General features: G+C 42.9%; 1 protein-coding gene across 5 annotated transcripts in view; it reads left to right on the top strand.

Moving 5' to 3' along the window:
- Positions 1–16,174, top strand: part of DDX6 (DEAD-box helicase 6) — a 35,199-nt gene extending 19,025 nt beyond the window's left edge. For 2 of the 5 annotated variants that reach the window (XM_037505400.2, XM_037505403.2), the window contains exons 6-14: positions 888–1,034; positions 2,141–2,235; positions 3,385–3,507; positions 4,551–4,679; positions 5,674–5,790; positions 7,820–7,883; positions 9,777–9,878; positions 10,385–10,567; positions 11,817–16,174. In XM_037505400.2, the coding sequence (XP_037361297.1) occupies positions 888–1,034; positions 2,141–2,235; positions 3,385–3,507; positions 4,551–4,679; positions 5,674–5,790; positions 7,820–7,883; positions 9,777–9,878; positions 10,385–10,560 (953 nt within the window). In that variant the 3' untranslated portion in view covers positions 10,561–10,567; positions 11,817–16,174. The remainder of the gene's footprint in view (positions 1–887; positions 1,035–2,140; positions 2,236–3,384; positions 3,508–4,550; positions 4,680–5,673; positions 5,791–7,819; positions 7,884–9,776; positions 9,879–10,384; positions 10,568–11,816) is intronic. The other 3 variants (XM_037505401.2, XM_037505399.2, XR_008551049.1) reach the window with 2 other exon arrangements.
- The last annotated feature ends 9,288 nt before the right edge of the window (positions 16,175–25,462 follow it).

The following is a 25,462-nucleotide window of genomic DNA, read 5'->3' as shown; positions in this document are numbered from 1 at the left end:
GCGCCACCAGGGGAGGCCCTGTTTATTATTTTTTTAAAGATTATTTATGCATACAAGAGCTGGGGTACAGGCCAGAGATGAGGGGGGGTGAGAAGATTCACCGGAGACAGAGTGGGGAACAGAACAGGCAGATTGACTGAAACACATTGCTGAGGGGAGCAGCGGGCCACACAGGAGAGGTCTGCCTCGCCATGTGGGTTGCTCCCTGGCTGGCTGGGGATCGAACTCATGCTGTAGAGGCTGCGCATTGCTTCATAGTGCTGTATTTAACCCCTTGCGCCACCAAAGAGGCCCTATTTTCCTGTTTAGATTCTTGAATCTTAGCTACTAGTAAGCTTTGAATTAAATGGTTATCATTTCAAAAAACCTTTTAGAGCCTCCCCTGGTGGTGTGCAGCGGTTGAATGCTGGACTGCAAAGCTGCCCGCAGCCTCTGCAGTGCCGGTTCAATCCCCAGCCACTGGCAAGGGTCCCACATGGCACGCAGACCTCTCCTGCCACGCCCGCTGCTCCGCTCAGCAGTGTACTTCGTCAGTCTGCCTGTTCTGTTCCCCGCTCTGGCTCTGGTGAATTCTCTTACCCTCCTGTGCTTCTGACTGTACCCAGTGCTTATATAAATAAATACATAAATCTTTAAAAAAAAAAAAAACCTTTAAATGTTTGTTACTAAGATAAGTATATGATTTACATAGCAGTATTGTTAAGAAAAAGTCTAAATCTGGAACATTTAATAGGTGTTTTTTTGGGGGGAAAGATTTACTTGGCTTTTCAAAATTAGGCCTTTTAAACTTTTTAATATGTCTCAGTGTATAGATTGCAAGGGGGCAGTGTTTCTGTAGCTTCTCAAACTCTGAAAATATGTTTTTTCTGTTACTTAATATTTTCCAGCAATGGTGATTGTTCCCACTAGAGAACTTGCTCTACAGGTCAGTCAAATTTGCATCCAGGTCAGCAAACATATGGGAGGGGCCAAAGTGATGGCAACCACAGGAGGAACCAATTTACGGGATGACATAATGAGACTTGATGACACAGGTAGGAAATGATTGATATAGTTGGCCTACCTTTGAGTATAATTTCAGCCATAGGTGTTTTTTTACAGTAACTTATTAAAAATTGTTTTTAAGAATCAAAAACAATCATTGCCGTAGAGAAATGAATAAAAGATAGGACTTTCATTCAGGAAAAAAAAAACCAAATTGATAGTAATAGATGGATATTCAACCTTAATGATAACCCTTTAGAATGTAAATGAGAAATGCAAACTAGTACAAGACTAAAAAATACTAGTAATAATGAGAGTTCGTGTAGAAGAAATAGGCTATCTTGCAACATGAGAGTATAAATTAACACAGCTTTTAAGGTGAGCAATTTGACAATGTTTTGAAATTATAAATACGTGTTTCAAGTACCTTTCTTGAAGAAATAATTGGTCAGGTGCAGGGTTGTTTTACTATAGTATGGTTTGTACTGCAAAATTGAAACATGTCAGAGGAGATTGACTAAATACATTGGAAATAGTCTGGTTTTCTTTTTAAGATTTATTTATGCATACAGAAACTGGGGTACAGGCCAGAGGTGCCGGGGGGTGAGAGGATTCACCAGAGACCGTGGGGAACAGAATAGGCAGATTGACTGAAATACACTACTGAGAGGAGCAGTGGGTAAGACAGGACAGGTCTGCACCATATGTGGATTAGCTCCCTGGCCAGAGATCCAACTCAGGCCATAGTGGTGATAGCACTGAGTCTTAACCCCTACACCACCAGGGAGGCCCTATTTACTATTCTCTTACACTGCAATTATTTCACATGATATTTAACAATCTCCTGAAGACCATTGCACACAAGCCTGGTGTGGCTTTTGTTATTCATTAGAGATTGTCCTAAAACAAGGAAGTATATACCTCCTATTTAGAACAGGTGATTTGGGAAACTATATAGGCCACCTAATGTAAAGATGAGACAAATATTTGCCAGCCAAATAAGGTGAAATGGAAATCCATATCCTAAAGCACATCTTTGCCTCTTTGTGTTATTCATACCTTTATAGCTATGGTTCTTATAAAACAAATATAAACCTTTACTATGTCCTTTTGGTACAGGCTAAAATTAATGAAAATGTTTTCTAATCTTGCATAGTGCACGTGGTGATAGCTACCCCTGGGAGAATCCTGGATCTTATCAAGAAAGGAGTAGCAAAAGTTGATCATGTCCAGATGATAGTATTGGATGAGGTAATGTCTCTTATTTGGAAAGTTACTATTTCTGTACTTTGTTTCTACCTGCTAGTGAATACAGCAGAGACTTTGTGTTTTTGACCTTTAATAAATGCATGGCTCTTGTCAGCTCAAACTAATTTGTTTATAATACATACTTTGTCCTTCAAAGGCAATAGATCATAAGCATTTTTGTGATAATTCAGCCATGTGTCTTTCTTAAGGATGCCAGATAGTTTAGGTTTTTATTTTCAGGAAGAGGAGTTGCTGAATAACCTCAAAACCAAGTTCATTTTAAGTCTTCTTCCATTCAGTGATGCCCATTAAAAAAGCATGTAATGTGTCTAACTCTTCATTTAGCAAGTACTTTTGTTTTTTAGTTTGTTTTGTCTCTGTTAGATGTATTAATCAGCTAAGTGCCTTTCAAGAATTTATTCAACTCTGTATCTTTTGACTCCTCAGCGTTGTATACATATATTAGTGTTGATGTTTTATTTTTTTTTTTTTTATTTTTTTTTATTATTATTTTTTTTTGTTGGTTTGTTTTGTTTTTGTTTATACATGCACTGGGTACAGTCAGAAGCGCAGGAGGGTGAGAGAATTCACCAGAGCCAGAGCAGGGAGCAGAGCAGGCAGAAGGACCAAAGTACACTGCTGAGGGGAGCAGCGGGCGGCAGGAGAGGTCTGCGCGCCATGTGGGACCCTCCTCCAGTGGCTGGGGAGCAGCCGGGGATCGAACCGGCGCCGCAGAGGCCGCGGGCAGCTTCGCAACCCAGCGCTCAACCGCTGCGCCACTGGGGAGGCCCATTAGTGTTGATGTTTTAAAACAAAGTTACCTTCCCATTTGGTCTGTGTTTTAGACATTTAGATCAGGTTGCTGATGTTATAATTCAAATCAGGTTTTTATGTATGAGCAATAACAAAACATTTTTTACTCACTATGTTAATTGCCTTGCATATTTTTTCAATTAATTTTTATAACAATCCTATAAAGTAGCTTACAACCTAATAGTAAGCTATTTTGGTTCCATTGGCCTGCCTCTAGTGTTGTAGAGAATGTAATGTTTATACCCAGGAGCATTGGGTGAATGATGTTCTTGGATGATACCTTACTAACCAAAAACCTAAGACATTTCTTTATTTCTTTGTTTTTTCTTTGTATTGCAGGCAGATAAATTGCTATCACAGGATTTTGTGCAGATAATGGAGGATATTATTCTCACGCTACCTAAAAACAGACAGATTTTATTATATTCTGCTACTTTCCCTCTTAGTGTACAGAAGTTCATGGTGAGTATAAATCTATTTGAAAGCAGTACCATCCTGTTGCCCATTAGTACACCCTTACCCATTTTGTTACCAGTATATACTTTACACTGATTATTTCAAGTTTTGGCTTTTCAGCTGAAGGTCTGTTATGCATAAATTAATTGATTTTTTTAAGCTATAATATTAATTTGGTTAAATTCTTCACCCTTTAATTTTTGGTGTTTGACTGCCATAGCCATTGATGCTAGATAAATTGATTACAGCATTCTCTTACATACAAAGTACAGCTGTAACTTAGTTACAAAATTAAATCTGAACTCTCCCTTTTTATGGTTGTCTCTTGACAGTTGTGGCACACTTAATTTTGAAAAGAGATACATCCCTTAAGAGTTTATCAGACAGGGCCTCCCCAGTGGCGCAGGGTTGAGTGCTGGGTTGCGAAGCTGCCCGCAGCCTCTGCAGCGCTGGTTTGATCCCCGGCTGCTCCCCAGCCACCGGAGGAGGGTCCCACGTGGCGCATAGACCTCTCCTGCCGCCCACTGCTCCCCTCAGCAGTGTACTTCGGTCCTTCTGCCTGCTCTGCTCCCCACTCTGGCTCTGGTGAATTCTCTCACCCTCCCGTGCTTCTGACTGTACCCAGTGCTTGTATAAATAAGTAAATAAAACTTAAAAAAAAAAAAAAAGAGTTTATCAGACAGGGCCTCCCTTGTGGCACAGGGGTTAAAGTCTCAGCACTATCAAGTTATCACCAGCCACTGCAGCATGAGTTCAATCCCTGGCCAGAGAGCTAACCCACATAGCGCAGCAGACGTCTCTTGTCTCACCTACTGCTCCCCTCAGCAGTGTATTTCACTAGGTCGCCTATACTGCTACCCACTCTGTCTCTGGTGAATACTCTTACCCCCTGTACCTCTGGCCTGCTCCCCAGTTCTTGTTTGCATAAATAAATAAAATAAACCTTAAAGTTTATCAGACAGTAATGTGTAGGATATGTTTTAAGAGATTTACTCTGCTTTCATTTAAATATGACTTCTTTCTCTCCCTCCAACCCCCGCCACCACCAGAATTCCCATTTGCAGAAACCCTATGAGATTAACCTGATGGAGGAACTAACATTGAAGGGAGTAACCCAGTACTATGCTTATGTAACTGAGCGCCAAAAAGTACACTGCCTCAACACACTTTTCTCCAGGGTAAGTAGTAGGCTTTAGTTCCATCACTCAACTCCAGTAAAATAGACATTTCTATCCTTTTTCCTCCTGTAAATATAAAAAACAATCCTTAGCTTTTCCTACATAACAGTGTAACTTGTTCATCTGAATTTGATACTGTGTGATTGACAAGCCATAGGCACTTTTAATTTTATTCTGAAATAATTTGACCTTTCAGTAGATACTCATGTGCATGTATTTCATTTTCAAATTCACATATTGACAAAATATATTTGTAACCCCCAAACCAGTATGTTTGTAGTCATTGTGGATATGCATAGTATAACAAAAAATTTTTGAGCAGTCCCCCTGTCCAGCTCAAGTCAAACAAGGCAACACTGTGCCATCTTTCTTCAGTGCTCAAACTATACACAAATGTTCCTTTTATGGTCTAATGCACATTCGCCACAGCATAGTTTCTGTTGATGATTTCATTGTTTAAATGAGCATAGTTTTGCAGTGTGCTGTCCAGCACAATAAGGCTGCATAAAAAATGTGTATTAGATAAAATTCATAAAAGTATGAGTTATAATGCTGTTGGCAGTGAGTAAATAAGTTGTCTTTAAACAGTAGCACATATTAAAAGAGATTATGTATTGATGAAAATGTTATGACCAGAGGCTCACAGGAACTATTTCCCCTGTGAGCAGTGGTTCTGTATTCACAAATTCCATGTTTAACAGCAACTATATAGACAACAGCAACCACAAATAATGAAAATCAACTGTTTTACTCTCGTTGGCTTTTTTGTGGCCCTTGAAACAGAAGTACATTAAAACATCTGCAAAAAAAAAAATTATCTGCCACTATTACATAAACATAGTGTTCACAATTTTTAGACTTTTTGTTATCATGCAGTTCTAAGTCATAAACCAAGCTTTTAACATGTATTATTTGCCAGTCAATATTTTCATTATTTGGCAAAGTAAATGAAGGTTTCTGTTTTTCTTTCTCATGTCCTCCTTCCCATGCTCAGCTTCAGATAAACCAGTCGATCATTTTCTGTAACTCCTCTCAGAGAGTTGAATTGCTAGCCAAGAAGATTTCTCAACTGGGTTATTCTTGCTTCTATATCCATGCTAAAATGAGGCAGGTGAGTATAAATATAAAACTTGTGTGAACTTTTTTTTCCTTAAGTATTTATTGTTTTTGTTTTATTTTAATGCTCCTCCAAATCCCCTTAATTTAAAAATTCCTTAGATGAAGGACCTTCATTTTAACCTCTTATGGAGTTCAGTTTTCTAATTATAAAATAAGGGTAACAGTACTTATCTCAAAAGGTTGTTAGGAGAATTGAGGTGTTTGAGTTTTGTGGGGTTTTATTAAAAGATTTAATTTATGCATGCAAAAGCTGGGGTGTAGGTCAGAATTGTGGGGGGGTGAGAAGATTCACCAGAGTGGGGAGCAGACCAGAACTATACTCCTGAGAGGAGCAGTGGGTGAGACAGGAGAGTTCTGTGCCACGTGGGTTAGCTCCCTGGCTGGGGATCAAACTCTTGCTGCAGTGGCTGCTTATTGTTTCATAGTGCTGAGACTTAACCCCTTGTGCCACCAGGGAGGTCCTGTGTGAGTAGTTTGTAAACTATGATGTATGATACAGATGTGAGATTATTTCCTTCTTTCTGAAGGTGATCTCTAGATTTGCACTATTTAATATAGTGAACATTAGTCACATGTGGCAATTTAAATGAGTTAAAATTAGGGCCTCCTCGGTGGTACAGTGGTTGAGTGCTGGGTTGCGAAGCTGCCCGCAGCCTCTGCGGCGCCGGTTCAATCCCCGGCCACGGGGCAAGGGTCCCACATGGCGCGCAGACCTCTCCTGCCGCCTGCTGCTCCCCTCAGCAGTGTACTTCGTCAGTCTGCCTGTTCTATTCCCCACTCTGGCTCTGGTGAATTCTGTCACCCTCCCGCACTTCTGACTGTACCCACTGCTTGTATGAATAAATAAATAAATATTTAAAAAAAAAAAGGTTAAAATTAAATAAAAATTCAATTCCTCAGTCACACTAGCATCATTTCAAGTGTCCCATTACATATGACAAATAGCTACTGCATTGGAAAGTACAGCTAGAGAACGTTTACATAATTGCAGAAGGTTTTGTTGTGCAACACTGAACTAGATTCTTAATTAAGGTTGCTCCTGATCCCATATATTTTTTTCTTTACTATTTGCTTTAAAGGAAAGGATGAATCTCTAAATTTCAGAACTTGATTTAACACAAAATCAGAATTATACCAAGGCATTTGGGATGTGTGCGTGTGTATACATTATGAAATCTCATGAAAAGAAAGTGGTTTCTGTACCAGGTTGAAGGGTTAAGAAATTAAATTGGTTTTCAAAGAAACTATGTCATGGATGAGATACCATATTGTAAGCAATTAGTATGGAAGATTACCACAGGAAATGAATATTAAACTGAAGGGAGTATTTCAGGATGGAAGAATGTTGCATTGAAAAAGATCAGTTTGGCATATGCTAGATTGATCACTTTTTTCTTTTTTTTTTTTTTTTTTTTTTAAGATTTATTTATTTATTTATACAAGCACTGGGTACGTCAGAAGCGTGGGAGGGTGAGAGAATTCTCCAGAGTCAGAGCAGGGCACAGAACAGGCAGACTGACGAAACACACTGCTGAGGGGAACTGTGGGCCCGGCAGGAGAGGTCTGCACGCCATGTGGGACCCTCGCCCGGTGGCCAGGGATCGAACCTGCGCTGCAGAGGCTGCAGGCAGCTTCGCAGCCCAGCACTAAACCGCTTCGCCACCGGGGAGGCCCTCGATTGATCACTTTTGACAAAAGAGTCTGTAGAGTCACAGTGTATGTGTCTTTGTTTTTGGTTTTGATTGGAAAGTAGTTTTTTTTATAGAAGTAAAATAGTAAATATTAGGTTGTCTGAAAAGCCATGATAAATTTTTTGTTTTTCTAGCAAAAATTTGTCATGACTTCTGACAGCCCTAGCCAAACTTTTGGCATCTTCCTTATGTGTATTGGGTTGGCTTGTCTCATTTGTGTAAACATTTTGAGTATAAATAATTGTTTGGATAGGAGAAATGACAATGGAAAACATAAGGGGCCATGTGTATGGGTTTTAATTAAATTCAAATTCATGGCTTTGTCTTCAGGAACATCGAAATCGTGTGTTTCACGATTTCCGAAATGGCTTATGCCGCAATCTTGTTTGCACTGGTAAGTGTTTTTCTTTCTTTAACCGTTGTTTTGCTAAATTCTGCTCTGCTTTGTCCACATCACATGGTAGAGTTTATGACATAGTCTTGCTCAACCTACTACCAATTATAGAAATTCTGAAGTTGAGAATGGTAATTAACTTCTGAAGATAGATCCCATATCTGAAACTGTAGACTTGTTCTGCCACTCATACCTCATTTCTGCCTTCTGTATTGGTTTTGGGGTGTGTGTGCTTTCTGCGTAGTTTTAATGTATGGGAATGAATTATATATAGCTTATGCAAATTAAGTTAAGAAACTGTTTATGTTTGGGAAATTATTTATCATGTCCTTCCTGTTTTTTCTCCAGAAGCAGACTAGTCTTTATTTTGGTGTATTTCACTGCATGAAGAAAAAAATATAACAAATTGGGGAGTCAGGCAGGCAGTCAGAGCAAAGGAAATAAATTCAGTCTTCTCCCATCTCTACACTGGGAATATAATCTTAGAATTGGTATGAGGTTAATCTAAACTAGGTTTCTGGTAGAGAGAATAACCTGGGATTTTTTTTTTTTTTTTTTTGAAGATTTATTTTTGCATATAAGAATTGAGGTATAGACAAGAGGTTGGGGGGGTGCGAGGATTCCCAGAGACAGAATGGGGAGCAGAACAGGCGGATCCACTAAAATACACTGCTAGGGAGAGCAGCAGGAGACAGGAGAGATCTACTGCACCACGTGAGTCAGCTCCCTGGCCAGGGATCAAACTCAGGCCACAGAGACTGGCAATAGCTTGATATCGCTGAGGCATGACCCCTGCGCCACCAGGGAGGCACTGAACCTGGGATATTTTTTTTTTTTCTTTTTTTAAAGATTTATTTATTTTTATATTACAAGAGCTGGGGTATAGGCCAGAGGCGGGAGGGTGAGAGAATTCACCAGAGACAGAGCAGGGAGCAGAACAGGCTGATGACAGAAATACAATGCTGAGGGGAGCAGCGGGCACGAAAGGAGAGGTCTGTGGCACCATGTGGGATTCTCACCGGCTGGCCAGGATAGAACCCTCACTGCCAAGGCTGTGGACAGCTTCACAGCACGGCACTCAACCTGTTGCACCCCCGGGGAGACCCAACTTGGGATTTTTTTTTTTAAAACAAGTAATTGAAGTGTACGTGCACAGAGAAATTAAGTGATCGTACATATATTGAATTAATACACTTGTGTTTAGTTCGTTAGCAGTTCAGACCTTTAAGTATGAAGTACTCAAAATATAAAATAACTGATTTAGTGAAGAAGATACTAGCCTCCTAGAATTTTAAGATTAGAGTCCAAATCCTATCATTTTTAATCTTTAATATGATTTTGGGCAAGTCATCTTTATGCCAGTTTTCAATCTGTAAAATGAGGTGACTTTATAAATTCTGAATAAATATTTGTTGTAACTTATTCAGTAAACAGCTATTCCTTGATTTTTAGCAATAATTGTTTACTATGCCCTAGGCACTTAGCAGATGCATAAAGAAAAAAAAACCAACCCTGCTTGGTGTTATATATACTTTATCATAATTAAACATTTATACACAGACACATGCTTCCTGTACTTTGGGAACCTGTAATGTAGAAGGGAAAATGGTTCATCGGTGAAATGTTTAGAGCTAAGCAAATCCAAAAGGTATTGGCAAATCCTAGACAATTTTTTTTAAACTTTCTTGGGACTGGAAAAAGGTAACTTGTAACAATAAGTTGCTTACTATAATGTGCATAAAAGGCATGCCAGTAATTTGCAAATACATTTGAATTGCTGAATGAAGTGTAAATAAACTTGGGTTACACTAGAAATATGTTAGAATATTAAGGTACCAAGAAGCATTTTTAAATGGAAAAATAACAATGGAGATCACTTTTTTCTTTTGCTAGATTTGTTTACCCGAGGTATTGATATACAAGCTGTGAATGTGGTGATAAACTTTGACTTCCCAAAGCTGGCAGAGACCTATCTCCATCGTATTGGAAGATCAGGTGAGGGAAAGGAAGGAAATGTTCCTTCATGGAAGTTTTTTGAGACATTTGATCACTAAATTTTTGTTCCTTTGTTTAAGGATGTGATAACAATGCAAACAGTGAATTATAACTAGTTTCTTTCAGTACTTAAGAATAGTTTGTATTTCTTCTAGAGCATTTATTAAGTTAAAACTGTACAGATTGCTTAATTTGAGATAAAATTCACAAATGAGAACCTCTCTCTTGTAATTAGGTGGTGCAGTATGTAACTGCCCTGCTTTAATGTATGTTTTGGCAACTTTGACACAAATGAGCATCCATCTTCTCTTTTGAAAAAAGTAAAATAGAGTACTACTTTGGGTGATGAAACCTGAAATTATAATACGTATGAAACCATGAAAAGTAATTTCTTGCACTCAGAATGGCATTGAACAGAAATAAATCCTGTTTAGTTTTATTGCTTAGAGACTTGATCATGCACATTGATCCTTAGCTTTTTGTTTATTAAAATCTTTTTTCGTTAGGTCGCTTTGGTCATCTTGGCTTAGCCATCAACTTGATCACATATGATGATCGCTTCAACCTGAAAAGTATTGAGGAGCAGCTGGGAACAGAAATTAAACCTATCCCAAGCAACATTGACAAGAGCCTGTATGTGGCAGAATACCACAGCGAGCCTGTAGAAGATGAGAAACCTTAACAAGCATGTGCGTACCTTACAGAATAGTTAAATGAGCAGAATGTTCCGGGAAAGAAGAAAAGAAAATCTTCTCTTGTGGAAATTTGATGTCCCACCATATACTAACAATATAGGGCCATGTATCAGTGGGCATAAGTGCCAGTAAATAGAAGGTATCTCTTGGGCAAGTTGTGATCTCATTGGAGAATCCATAAATATTGTGCTTGAATGCAGTCTTCCTAAGTAATGACATACTTGCAGTACTAAGACAAAATCAGACTCCCAGATTTAAAAAACCTTTTTAGCAGTTTTCTGCTAAAAATATTTTCTGTTTTTTATCACTTAGTCATCCCTCTGTTAGAATTCACTCTTAATTTCTAACGAGTATCTTAAATCAGGTTAAGTTACCATAATATCTTATTACCAAATGTGTCATCAGGTTATAAGAATAACTTTTTTTTTTATTTATTTTTTTTGAAGATATCATTTATTTTTACGTAGAAGAACTGGGATATAGGTCAGAGGTGCAGAGGGTGAGAGGATATACCAGGGACAGAGTGGGGAGCAGAACAAGTGGATCTACTGAAATACACTACTGAGGGGAGAAGCAAGGGAAACAGGAGAGGTCTGCTGTGCCATGTGGGTCAACTCCCTGGCTGGGATAGAACTAGTGCTGCAGTCGCTGCTGATAGCTTCATAGTGTTGAGATTTAACCCCTTGCGCCACCAGGGAGGCCCCACAAAGAGAACTTTTTAAATGCCCACTCTTGTTTACTGCATACACTCTCATCAACCTAAAAGAATGTAAGCTGCATTTTAGTTTTTTCTTAAGGAAAATCTCATTTAATTTGAGAGAAGATAGTTTGCAAGTTAGCCATGAACGTTGAAGTTTTCAACTTACTCTTTAAATCTTAAGTCCTGTCTTCCTCCCCCACCCACCCCTGGCAATTTAAATGTCAAGCACAAACCCCTCAAACATAAAACTACCCAGTGTTTGCTAGTATATTGGCAAGCTAGTGAGTTCATGTAAGGTTAAAAAAAAAAAAAAAATTCTTAATTGTAATGGATTGTTGCTGCCTGTTATAAGAACTTCCAGATTCATTCTGTCTCTGGGATTCCTAGAAGAAGAAATTCCTTTATTCTGACTGGTGTCTACAGTAGGGGAAAAAACTCAGTGGAAGCTATTAAAACATTTGGATTGGGGGTTATGAAAATTCATACACCCTAGTTCATTGCTTTCACAGATGTTAATTTTAGGTTTCTTCCCTCTTTCTTCAGGCTTTGACAAAACTACAGAAGGCTCTTTGGATCTGTGACACATCGTTTTTTTTTGGGGGGGGGAATGCTCTTCTCTTTGTGGGTTTTTCATCTTCTTTTATTTTGGAACTATGAAGACTTTAAAGAGCTCAGACATTTTTTTTTTCTTTTTTTAACTGGTGAAGAGAAAAAAGCTGAAAAAGAAGGAATTTACCTTTTTTGTTCCACTTGTTTGCACTGTGTGCTGACTGAACATTAGTTGCACTAACTGCTGGTTTTTAAAAAATGTTTCTGGGGAAGGGGGACAAGGAAGGAGGAAAAAGAAGAGAAGGGGAGAAACCCTAAAAAGAGAAGAATCTTGATGAACACACAAGCTTGTCGAAGATTTCAAAATTCTCCAACAGCTGACTCTGAGTGCATTTCAACTTCTCCCTGATTACTCATCCGGTTTTTTAAGCCTGAAGAGCTTATTACTTATTTGTGCGAAGTGCCTTATGCTATGAGACCATTCAGAATATCATCTTTTAGACACAGCCCAAGGAATTGACAATACTGGTTTTCTTTTTACTTTCTTTTAAAAATTTTTGTCTTCATTTTGTTTCAAGTTGAAGTCTCTTCCCTTTCTACCTGATACTCAAGCCAGGGGCTGGAAGATGAAACATATTAGTAATGTTAAACACCATTTTCTTTTCTTTATATGGAGGAGTTGATATGCAACTGCAGTTCATCCGCACTGTAAATACATGTATTTAAAAAAAACAATCCCAAGTAAAAATTTCTTCTGGGCTGAGTAGTTACAACATCATCGCTCCCAAAGGAAAGAGCAGTCTATCATTGCAGGAGCCATATGACAAGCCTTTGTGCTCTATCGCAGAACACTAAAGACTGGTTTACATACGCCTCCATTAGCAGTTATGGCACTTGATGTGTAGACATGTCAGAGCCTTGACCCTCTTTCCTCTGTGGCAAAGCGTGTCCCATAGAAAACTGGGTGTGTATACTTGTATAAACTTTGTAAATAAGTTTTTTTCTGGGTTCATATATATATATACATATATATATATATATTTTTTTTTTGGATGAAGGTTGCTGGGGTTAAGGGGATTAGAGTGATTATGGGAGCAGCTAAAGATGAGAGGGGCTCAGTTTTCCGCAACACTAAATTCTAAAAAGTACTTTTGGCCTCTTATAGAGAGCAGATCTTTTTGGGACCCTCAGTTGGAAAAGGGACCCTGAAGTCTGAGATTCACTGTTTGCTGTCACACTGTCGAATCTAGTACCTTTGGAGGAGGCCTACCAGAGAGCAAGAAAGCTTCAAAAACCCATAATTCAAGATGTTATTTTTTAGAAGCTCTCTCTGATTTTGCTTCTTCCCCCTTTTAAAAAGTTTGAGGAACTTTTCAAGCTTGGCAAAAGGGAACAAGATTAATCTGTCTTGCAGTGGGAATTCTATGAGTGGCAGTGTCTTTGAGCAGTGTATGTATAAAGCATAGATTTGCATTTCAGAATATTAGCTGGGACAAGCTTTGGTAAGGTTAGCAGTTCTGGGGCTTACTTTCTGTGGATCACCTCCTGTACTGTGTATGTGTGTGTGCGCGCGCGTGCGTTGCCCTCTGCCTATCTTGATACATAAATTCGCAGGAATGGGCAACCCCTGAGAGCTGTTAACTTTCATGCTACAGAAAGCTGCTTGCCATCCTCTTGCTTTGTGACAAGAATTACCTGTCATTTTGCATTGTAAATTGCTGGCAAATGCTTAACAGGCAATAGTGTTGCTTTAAATTGTGCCCCTCCCAACATGCTTGATGTTTGGCCTGATCTCCAGGCAAAAGGAGTGAGATGAATCAAAACCAGTGAACTTTTTTTTTTTTTTTAAATGTTTTTAATTCCCTTTTAACCCAGTGTACTAGGTCAATCAGGAGGCATCTGGGGAAGGGGGGAAGCAAAAAGTTAAAAAGCTTTTGAGATCCATATTCCATTGTTTTTGAAAACCCTAAAATAAAAGTCTTGCATATGCTTTCATGCTTAACTCACCCGGATGAAGAAATCAGTTATTCCAAGTTGCTTTTTTGACTCTGTCTAGTTCTAAACAAAATAACTTGTGACTCACCCAGAATTCCTTAAGGATCAAAATCCTGCAGATGCCTCCTGATCAGACATAGCCCTGACTCTTTAAAAATTGTAGCAAGAGCTGCACAGTACATACCTAAAACAGAACAAGCTCATTTATTTGGTATCCAGACCATAGTTCAATCTAGCCCATGTTGCTTACTAAATACATATCTTAAGGAAATAACTTTTTCCAGGGAAAAGTTGGGGGAGGGAATTTAAAAGGCATCAACTTTTGACCAAAAAATCGTGCCCTTGTACTGATGCAGCTCTTCCCCCCCCCAACCCCTGGCGAGAAAAGAGGGATCATTTATTATACAAGATAAAGCAAGAAGCAATTTTGTATCTCGCTAGAGTGTGTGTGTGGGTGACTGACCAGCGCAGTCTCCTTTGCCAGCCTCAGACTGCTCACCCAGTGCCACATGTCTATGGGTCCCTCTTAAAGCACAGACTTAAATTGAAAGTATTACTGAAGTACAACCTCTGATGAGGAGTGGCACTTAAACTATCTGGGACACCACTATTGGACAGTCTTGTAGAGGCAGCTGTCCAGTTTTGGTGCTTAACTTTTGACTAGGAGTTGTTGAATGGAAAGATGCTCTAAGGACTAGGTCAAATCCTGGTCTTTTTTTTTTTTTTTTTTTTTTTTAAACACCTCCCCCCTCGATAAGGAGCATTGTTACTATTGCAAATTGTTTTTATATTCTTTCCATTATTTGGTGTTCATTTTAAGTGATGACCTTTTTCCAGTGGTTCATTTGGATGAAAATTATTCCCTATTTTTAATATTTAAATTACGTCCAACTCATGGTTTAGCCTGTGGTTGTATAGTTGTGTAATGGGGTTTTGACTGTTACACACCTTGCTGCCTCTAGGCCTGTTTTTTCTTTCTTCCATGTGTTCCAATGGGGAAAACTTTCTTGCCTTTCCCTCAGGGATGGGATAAAGTTACTCAAAATTATCTTCCATGGGAAGAAATAAGAGAGAAGGAAACCTAAATATGTCTAAATTATTTTCATGTTGATTCCAGTGTCATCAAATGGGTTGGCCCCAAAGGCTGGGGGTGGGGGTGGGGTGGCAATTGGTTATCTTATTTATTTATTTTTTTTTTTTTTCAGAATGAGATGGGAGCATCTTTCCTTTGCCACGTGCTTTGTGTTTGATAACATCATGCTTGGGTTAGAACCAGACAACTCAGCACAAAGCCTTGATTGTTGGAATCAAAACATCTCATTCTGATGACTTGTTTATTTTTTTTTTAATAGGGGTGGGAGGGAGATTACTATGCCCCAAAAAGGGAGGGTGTCTGCACTAAGGATTTAGAGACACTTTGGAAGCTCATAACCTCATGAGAAACTGCCTTTAGCCACACTCCTGACCTTATAGATGAGTAACAAAAAATGAACTAAGTTTTTGGGAATTAAGCCATGTTTTAATTTGCTACTTTTGCCAGCAGTCTAGATATCTTAAAAATTGATAGGGTGGAATCATTTTCAGGCAAAACAGCTATTAAGCAAAATTAGTGACCTCGTGGCCACTAAAGTTGGTCAGTTTTTTTGGTGGACTTCAGTTGATATTGGCAAGATTGTAGATCTATCTACTGTATATCCTTGAAGATAGTTTTTTAAAACTCCCAAAGAGAACCTCCTGAGTTAAAAACTCATCTTTGGGGTAAAGTTAAGTGACCAAAGGTTAAAACAGTTTATGAGGTCAGAGGGAGCTAGCCTGATGCTTGGACTCTGCCCCTCCACAGCTGATAGACTCCAACAGAAGTGTATTTAAATTCTCCAGTAGACAATACTGGGCAGGGCAAGGGAGGGGATAGGGTTGGGTTATTAAGATACAGACTTCTGTATTTTAACCAGAGGTTGTGGGGGAGGGTTGTCTGGAGCAAACAAAGTCACTGTTCCCTTTTTTGAAAACAAAACTAAAACTTGAAAATTATTTTTTGTTCAGTAAAAATGGGAGACAATTCTAATATCCCTAGTCACAAGGGATCAGTTCCACTGAGAAGTGAACAGTGGAGACTCAAAATTTTGGAAACATTTGGGGAAAGGGAAAAATTGGCATTCTGTTAATTGGCAAATGTTCCAGTGGGGCTGTTTTTGTTGGGATGTGTTATGTTGTATGTGCCCGTATATGGACCAGTCTGCTAAGTTATAAGGGTCAGAAAAGATGGTTGGTAAAATCTTGATTTTTTTTTTTTTTTGTTAATTTATCTCAATAAAAGCCCACTGGAACTCCAAATGTGTGTGTCGTGTGTCCTTAGCAGCTTTCAGCATACTCGTGGTTTATGTAGGAGTCCTTGCATTTAGTGGTGTTTTATTGAAGTGTACATTACCATGAAGCGCTGATATTCTCAACACTGAGCCCAATTGAAAATCTGAGAGCACCTTCCTTCAGCCCAGGCATCGTCCCACCATCCACAAACCACACTGTCTGAACAACCAAGGTGATCATTTGAAAAAGGAGAGATGTTGGTCCACAAGCTGTCTAGGGGAATTAGTTACCTCCCAGAAGAAGGGCTTTCAGATGATGGAGAAAACAAAACATGCCCACGAAAATTACTTAGGAGTAAGTCTAACTATGAATGGAATTTGTACGCTGAGAAGAAAACACTGAAAACCCAAGACCCAAATTTGAGAAGCTCAACACCCCTGTCTTCCACCCCATTTAACAAAAGCAGTACCTGTATGCTGAAAGCTGTGAAATAAACCGGTAAGAGAAGCCAGGCTAGAGAGAAGTTTCCATGTTCACGGGGTGGGAGATAATTGTTATGTCAATTCCACAATTTGATGTATAGATTGAATGCATTTCCATTTGACCCCAGCAGGCCTTTTAGGTAGCTATCCACCCGCTGGAATTTATATTGGAAAGGCAGACTGCCATAACAGTTTCGGAAAAGAAAATTGGAAGATTCTACCCAATTTCAAGATTCAAAACTACAGCATCAAGAGAGTTGTAAATTCAATTCTTTATAACACAAGGAGAAATGTAAATTCAATTCTTTATAACACACATGCCATCCACCTCCATCTAAAGAGCAAAGAGGATGGATGTGTCCAGTCTGATCTAAGGTCAGTTTGCCTTGTAGATACTATGTAGGAGGGTTTCGGTGCTCACATCTTCAGTTGCGTTTCCATTATCCCATTAATCGTACTACAGAACACAGGGTACTGGGTATATCTCTGTCTCTGGGTCAGCTCACTGTCTAGCGATTGACCTGGATGAACTGCAAAATCATCTCTGCTCTCTAGCTGCCATTTTGGGTTTGCTCACCAGGGATTTCCCCCTCAGGAAATCAGATTGAGTTTGTGTCCCTCTAGTTCCCTTGCTGCAAGATTGTCTCAGTTGCGTTGTCCCTCAACTCAAGATCTCTGCAGCTGAGTATATAAATCTCCATTTTCTGGTAACTGTCCTTTCCTCTAGGTTTCCCCTTTACCCATACCTTTGTAAATAGGGTTTATGTAAATAAGCTCTCCTTAAATTGCGCTATTACACGTATGCCATCTGTTTCTTGTTGGGACCCAGACAGAGTAATTGGTACCAGAAGTGGCCCCAGGAAACAGACTCCTAAAATGAGATTCTAGGATTGGGTTAATTATTTGATGAGCTCAGTGATTACCTTATGAGGGTTGGTGGAGGAGAGGCCAGAAATGGGACATGAGTAATCTGTAGCATACAGTGGCATCACAACTTGAATTTTCACTGGTGGTGGTACCATGGGTTGAAATGCAGGTGAGTAGCGAGGCAACGGGAAATCAAGGGACTGGAACAATTACAGCAATAATAGCCCCTAGAGTACACACGTAAAAATTAGGCTATTAACAAATGAGATCTTAGGAGTAAACTTAGTTACCTCTTTCACTATTGTTTCTAATCACTAGAAAAAAGTTTTCACCCATGAGGTTGGTACATGGAAGGTCCCGGTACCCTAGAAGAGAAAATACATGTTTCTGATGAATTAGAAGTTCAAGCCAGGCTCCACATGCCCCCAAACACCAGGCAAAGAAAGGGGTCAGTCTTAGGAAGAGTGATTAGTTTTGGCCACCAGTGTGAAACAGGTTGCTGCTATGGAATGGGGACAAGGAGGACAGTGTCTAAAATGAGAAGCAACCCTAGAACACTCCTTAATAGTCCAAGTCGATAAAAACTGTAGCAACCCCAAGAGTAAGATGGAAGGTTTGGGTTACACCACCATGTAAAGAGGTCTTTCCAGAAAGGTGCCACCAGAAGTCAAGGAGAGCAGCGGATGGAGATATGAGAAGGCAGCTCCGATGGCCTGCTCAGACCTGTAGCAGCTGCCTGTTGTATACCTTCTCCCTCTTCTGCCTGTTACCTTATCAAGGGAATCCCAGTGGCCCCCGCCAGAATTGTGACCATTGACATCATTCCACTCTGATACCATAGCTGAGTGGACTTTATGGGTCTCCTGTGTTGTAAAGACAAGCTTTTTGCCTGAACAAAGGTCTAGAGAAGATGTTGAGAGGCCAAAAGGGGACCGTGCCATGGACCTTTTGTGTGTCCTGCCAGACTCCACCCTGCCCTCTGCCCCAGAGCCACGTCCACTGCCCTTTGCAGCCTGCTGGAGCTCCACAGGAAATGGGAGGCGAGTGAGTGAGTGAATGAGGTCAGGTTGTTTATTTCCTCCCTGTGAGCTGGCTGTGTCCCTCAACCAATAATCATGTTGTCTCTCACCATCTTGCAGTACCACCCTCTCCCTATGGGTGCCAGTAACTCCCCCCCAACCCCCTTTAGCCTCATGGTGGGATGCTTGACTGCTACTTCACTTGGGTAACTGTACCACCCCTTGTGGTTCCCTGACACCCACGTCTTTTTTGTAAATAAACCCTCCTCGAATTATCCTATTTTGAATGTGCCATCTGTTTCCTGTTGGGAGACTGGCTGAGGCATTGGGTTTTATGCCAAAATTACTCTGAACAGTTTCATATTTGAATGTCAACTTATGCTGCCCTGACATTCCCCTCCCCCGACTAAAATGGGAGCTGTCTTGAGTGCCCTGGAAATGTCTGCCCTATGACACACCACCGGTGAAATAAGACAATATGGTGTCCTCGCATAGTTCCTGGTGCAGACAGACTCCATAAAGGCCAGAAGAATCCCTTCCCTTCCCGCTGCTCCATCACCCTCCTCGCTTCCCCCGGCTCTGCACTACAAGCCAGGCTAGTGTGGTGTGGCACCCTCGGTTTTCCTGTCATGCATGTTAGCTATTTGAGTAGGAAAGGGTTAAAACTAGAGCAGCTTTGCCAAAGATGACTATTTTATTGGAGGTTTTCTCAATTCTTAAATTTTAATACTCTTAAAAAAGCCAAGAAGAAGTGCTAACTAGATCAACATATAGGGAAACAAACAAAACTGGACTCTGGGCAGGTGAAGCTCCAGCCCTGGCAAGCAGGGCAGATTTCCCTCTAAGTTAGTAGCTCTTCAGACTCAGGTTCCCTCTGGAAGATGGGTCCCTTCAGAGGCCCTGCCCCTAACTCTGTTCACGATGTGATTCTTTTTCTTAAAGGGGAACCCCCAAATTGCTTAAGCCTCCAGTTCCATAGAACCTGGATCACCTGCTGGGAAGTGATTATATTTGGTCTCCTCTGAGGAATGCAATGAAGTTGTTTGGGAGACTCGGGAGGTCTTTTGTCAGCCAGTTCATGCCATTAGAAGTCACCCATTCTGGAGGGGCCTCGGGTAGGTGGGAGCTGTGCTCTGGGAGAGCACAAGGCCAGTGCTTTCACCTCACGAGAACTCAGTCTCTGTGTCACCCACAATCAAGACCCGTACATGTGTGGCATTAGATTAGAGAGGCAAACTCTTCCCCAGTATCAACAGGGACAGGATGGGCCCACAAGCACGTACCTTCCAGAATGTGGGGCAACGTTTGACTATGAATTAGCATGTCAAAGGCACCATTCCCCATCTCTGCCCACTGTTGCTTCACTTTATGATGGGGGTGGGGGGAAATATCCTCAGGAAGTAATGGCATTGTGCATAAAGGACATGCGTACAAAGGCATTCTTTCCAGCATTGTTTGTGATAAAAAAGCGGGGAGGGGTGGACTTAAATGCGTATGTTTTATTAAGTGTTAAGTGACAGAGAATTGCATAAATAATCATGGTACGTTCATAGGGTAGGATGCTGTAAGGATGGTAACATTGTATAGCAGGAGACGTGATGACATACAAAGATAAATATGTGGTGGCGGACAGGACCCAGGGCTCCCATACTCTGATGGTCACACTCTGTGTCGTCCCTTTACCCTGAGTGTGGGTGGGAACTGTGACTTGCTTCCTGTCGGTAGAATATGACAAGGTAAAGAATATCACAAAGGTAAAGCGATTTGGCAGATGTTATTAAGTTCTCCAAACAGGTGAGTTTGAAGTCATCAAAAGGGAGATTATGGGGCCTCCCTGGTGGCACAGGCAGTTGAGCGCAGGGCTGTGAAGCTGTCCGCAGCCTCTGCAGTGCCGGTTCAATCCCCAGCGGCCACGGAGCAGCCCACATGGGGCGGCAGACCTCTTCTGCCTCACCCGCTGCTCCCCTCAGCAGTGTACTTCAGTCAGTCTGCCTGTTCTGTTCCCCACTCTGTCTCTGGTGAATCCTCTCACCCTCCCCCACATCTGGCGTGTACCCTGGGTCTTGTATAAATAAATAAATCTTTAAAAAAAAAAGGGGAGATTATGGATAAGCCTGAGTTAAACAGGTGGAAGTCTTTGAAAGAACGTCTAGGCCCTCTCAGAAACTCAAACTCTCTCTGTTGCCAACTTTGAAGACGTGAGCTGTAGGAGAGTGCTTCTGGACAGGCACACATGGGAGTAACCACTAGCTGTCTCCAGGACCTGATTCCACCCCTGGCTGAGAGCCAGGAAAAAGAGGAACCCTAGACCCAGCCTTACAACCATATGGAGATGATTCAGCTAACAACCTGAGGAAACTCAGCAGCTCCAGTTCTGTCACAGGCCTTCAGAGCGGAGGAGCCTTGAGGGAGCAGCCTGTGGTGATTGACAAGGAGAAACTCCAGGAGGCTGACAGCACCTTCCACCCTCCCTCCCTGGAGCACCAGGGAGTGTTTGTCAGCTACAGGTTAAGTAAAGGGAACAACCTTCCCTTGGCCCCTGAGGAGCTGAATGGACTCAAGGGGGAAGAGGGTGTCTCCAGAAGAGATTTTATCCCTACTTCACAAATGAGGAAACTAAGGCTCAAAGAAATCACATGACTTGCCTTCACCCATGGAGACCAAGTGTGGCAGAAGCAGGGTCAGTGTTTCAAAGACACCTCCCTCCTACCCCCGCAGAAGCAGCCTCAGTGGTCCAGGCGGGGCTCTGGGGTTAGACACAGGTGGCAGGCGGTGGGGGCTTGCCCAGCACTGATTGAGGAAAGTGGTGGGTGGTGTAGACCGGCCGCAGTTTCACAGCAGTGAAGGGCTGCCATATACAAGGCAAGCTGGTTCCTGACCTCCTCTTTTGTTTTTTAAACTACTTCTCACCACAACAGCAACCGCTTGTCTGCAGGTGTACGGCTATTCTGAGAGAACGACACTTGGTCTCACGTTTGGGTTCCTCAGTTGGGTCAGAGCCCTTGTGCCTGTCCACTGTGTGCTGCGAGGTGACCACATGCTGCCCACGTACCCTCCAAAGGGACCACAGCCAGCTGGCTGATGGGCTCTTTTACATTTTCATGTGATTTTATTATGATAGCACAATATAGGAAGGCATGTGTTGCGCATGCCCTTTTAACAGGTTCTTGTAGATCAAACACTTTATAACCAGGTCATGAAACAGAACCTGGTCAGCACTCTGGAAGCTGGGAGTGTTACTTTCAAGTAACATCACACACCATGCTGGTCTCGCTGCCCCTGAGACTGTTGGCACCAGCACTGTGAGAACGCTGGGGTCTGGACTTGACTTCCAAGTGTGAGGAAGGCAGTTAATGCACCTGCTCAGCATCATCTGTTATATGGACAGGACATATGGAAAGTCCTCGAATCCGTTTATCCATTTCAGCACCTCAAGGGCCAAGGGAAGTGTGGTACGGATCCAAAGAGGGGATGGATGGGGGAGAGGCTGATAGGTACATAGATAAATAGATAAATGATATAGATGGCAAGTGATGATTGCTAGTTGGTGGATGGATGGATGGTTGGATGGATCTTCCCCTCACACCCAGAGCTGAATTGAGGTCAGGCTAGCCAGGGGGAGCTGCAGTATTCCTGGGACCCTAGAACAGGGCCAGCCATGTAATGAGAATGAAGGAAAATGTTCTGAGAAGAGACCTCGGAAGGAGGATCTGTCAGAGACCACCCCCCTTCAACTGAAGTCCATTTCAGCACCGCCCCCTTCAACTGAAAGTGGCAGAAATGTGAAAGGCAGTGGTTTAACAACAGAGGCTTGTCTTTGTAAGGTAAATGAATTAATCAGGCTTTTTGCAAAACTAGCCTCTGCTGCTATCACCTGCAGCCTTGATCATGCTAATACAGAAGGCACTTGGGAGCGTGGGCACGGGGCATGTGTGCCTGACTGTGGACACCTGAAGCATGAGTGCAGCACGTGTCAAGTAGGCACACCTGGGCCTGGAGGCCAGGGCTATAAGGACAACTATGGGAGGACGAGTGACTACAGGAGAGGTGAGACTGTTGTAGAGCAACCCCGATACAAAACGGGGTGCCTGACTGTGGGTCCTCACCCGCGCGCTTAAAAGGACTTATCAATGCTCTACTGCAGGCACACGTGAAAGGTTAATAAAAGGTTTATTTACAACGGAAAGGGAAATGAGGAAATGTACAGCTCTGGGAGAAAAGTGGGAGACAAAGTTTTAAATGCGTCCTACCCGATCCGCCGATCAGGAATCCCAAAATGGCGCTCTGAGAGCTGGCCGCCAGCCAGGAGCCGTGAAGCCAGGAGGCGAGCGATCGCGAGCCAGAGAGCGAGCAAGCCCACGTGTTTGGTTTTTATATCCAACCTGGCTGCCCAACTCCACCCTCAGGTCCCAGCCACCCTCCCCTTGGTGGTGATGGGATTTGTCTTTCCCAATGTCCTGATGGCTTTAGTCTGGAGTGGGGGTGGAGTCCACAAAGCCTGTATGAGATTATCTCAGGACATCCTTTCCCCCTAACAAGACCACGGGAGAATGCCAGAGAGAGCCCAGAGAAAGAGTTAAGACTTTTGGGGGGCCTCCCCCTGCTGGTATGCCTATGTACCTGGTTCCCTGAGAGAGCACTAAAGCTTGGAAAATCCACTGAGGGTTCTGGAACTCTGTCGGTCTGCCCTAATCTATAGTGAACCCTCCCTGTGCTTGCGGGCACAACAGTTTCCTTCCATGCGGGGAGCCCAGGCTGTCGTGGCTCAAAGGGTCCCCTCGCTCCACCTCGCTGCCTTGCTGTCCTCATAAGCACTTGTTTTCTGCCTCGGGTTCACTGCCCTGTGGTTAGCGCTGGCTTGTGCAGTTCAAAGCCCTTCATCAGTGCTCCAGGCAGGAAGGAGGGGAAGAGGCAAAGGGCACAGCAGCCTCGGCCTTTCCCTTTTAAGGAGCATTCCCAGGAGTCCCTTCCAGCAACTTCATTTACATCTCGTTTCCAGAACTGCGTCCCTGGCCACCCCTGGCTACAGGGGAGACAGGAAGTCAACTTTTTAAAAAACCTGGACTACACATTCAGAAGGAAAATGGCAGTTTTTCCTCAAAGAAATACTCTGGGGGAGGGACAATGAGAATCTGCCCCTCACCCCAGGCTTCCAAAGATGGGGGGTCCAGTTAGTCACAGCTGAGTGGGGCGGTTGCCAAGTGTGAATTTGGGCTGCCGCTGAGTTACCGAGAACTAAGAAAGGCTGAGCTCTGTCTCCAGGTCCCCGACTCAGTCCTTCCCACCCAGCCTGCAACTTCCTCATGAAATCAACGCCAAATAAATATTTAAAGTGTTTTTCCCACGGATGATGCCCCTCCTTGTAATGTGTTAGGAAGGACTGGGCAGACAAGCCAGGAGGTGGGGTCTGGGTGAGGACATCCAAGAGAGGTCGGAGCACAGACACCCTGGGGGCGGCGGGCTGAGCCCCCTCCAAATCCAGAGAAGAGGCAGCATTATGTTTATGAGACACCCATGGTGAGTCTGTAGATTTCTTCCACGCATGACATATTCTTTCACTTTTTTTGATTTGTAGGCTCCCTTGATGTCTACACAGTATTAAAGGTCAGTCTACGGGAGCCACCCAGAGATTTGAGAATCCGTGTCCTGGGCCGAGGTCTCACTCCAGGTGGGGCCCTGTCGCGGTGGGAAGGAGAGGCCCTGCTGTGGTCAGCTCTCCTCACCCCGTCCCCGCCCCCAACACAGCAGTCACTCCAAGGTTTACATGCAGGACCTTGAGGCCCTTAAATATTGGGATATTTCACAAAAAAAATATGAATTCCGAGAACTAGGAAGATCTAGCAAATAAGGAACCCACATTCCTCACAGTAGCTACCCTTTGCCTCAGGACACTCCACAGGAAAGCACTTCCCAAGACTGGGGGGCCTCCATGGATCACCCCGCCTTGCACAGTTATGGTTATTTTCTTTATCCCCAACATATTTCACCCATTTGGATATTAGCATTTGTAAACCCTAATGGGGAACAAAGTCTTCTGCTTATATACAATGACCTGGGAGGGTGGTGTGAGCTGCTGGTCATGGTACAGACGTCCTGTGACCAGGTTCTGATTTAAAACATCACTCATGTTTGCAGGCTCACAAGCATTGCCAATCCCGCTGATGACGACCCGTGTGGAGAAACGTATTGGCTGAGTTGACGTCCCCTTGGGGATCTGAATTTTGCTGATACTGGGCTGTGGCCACCCAGCTCCTGGCTGGGCAGGGAGATGCCCAGGGGCCTGGACCTGGCAGACGCCCCAGCTCTGTGCCCTGTTCCCACGGAGAGAGGAAGTCACGGTGGTTGAGGTGAGAATAAGAGGACGGGCAGCCTGGGTGGGCAGAGGCAGCCACAGCAGCTGCAGCAGGCTGGTGCCAGGCCCAGATGCACACTTCACACCCTTTTTGCAAACATTGCTGTCATGTGCAGAAATACAGAAACGTGCAAAATCTGAGAGCAAGTGTTCAGGCGGCCTCCTGACTCAGCCCAGTCCAACCATGCACAACTTTCAGGCAACTGAGGGTTAAAAAAAAGTGTTTTGATCCACAGGTGGCTGTGGTTTGAGCAGGGGAGGGGGCAGGGGACTGAGGCATCCTTGTCTTGCTCTTGGCCTCAAGAGGAGAGGAGGCGGCAGCACTGGAGATGAAGTTGCACAGAAGCAAAGCCCAGGTTTGCTTTCCTATGGAGTGTCCCCCGCCTGCTTCCCACCCTTCCCTGCCACCCTCCCTCTCAGCCGGACAAGCTCATCAAGTCCCTGCTCATGCGAGCCGCGAAATCCCAGGGGTGTCTTGCCAGCTTCCACTGCCTCTCGGCCTGTCCTGCCCAGGGGTGGCCCGGAGGGGGCTGGACCTGAGGAGAGTGGGGATGCACCACAGGGCATCCGAGCCACCTCCTCTGCAGCCTCGGGCAGGTCTTTACACAGCTTGTGGGT

The sequence above is a fragment of the Talpa occidentalis genome, unplaced genomic scaffold, assembly GCF_014898055.3.
Source record: "Talpa occidentalis isolate TD23 unplaced genomic scaffold, MPIMG_talOcc4v2.1 talOcc4.12, whole genome shotgun sequence".
Classification (NCBI taxonomy): Eukaryota; Metazoa; Chordata; class Mammalia; order Eulipotyphla; family Talpidae; genus Talpa; species Talpa occidentalis.
Note: the sequence above shows the minus strand (reverse complement) of the source record. Positions and strands in the feature narration are given on the sequence as shown.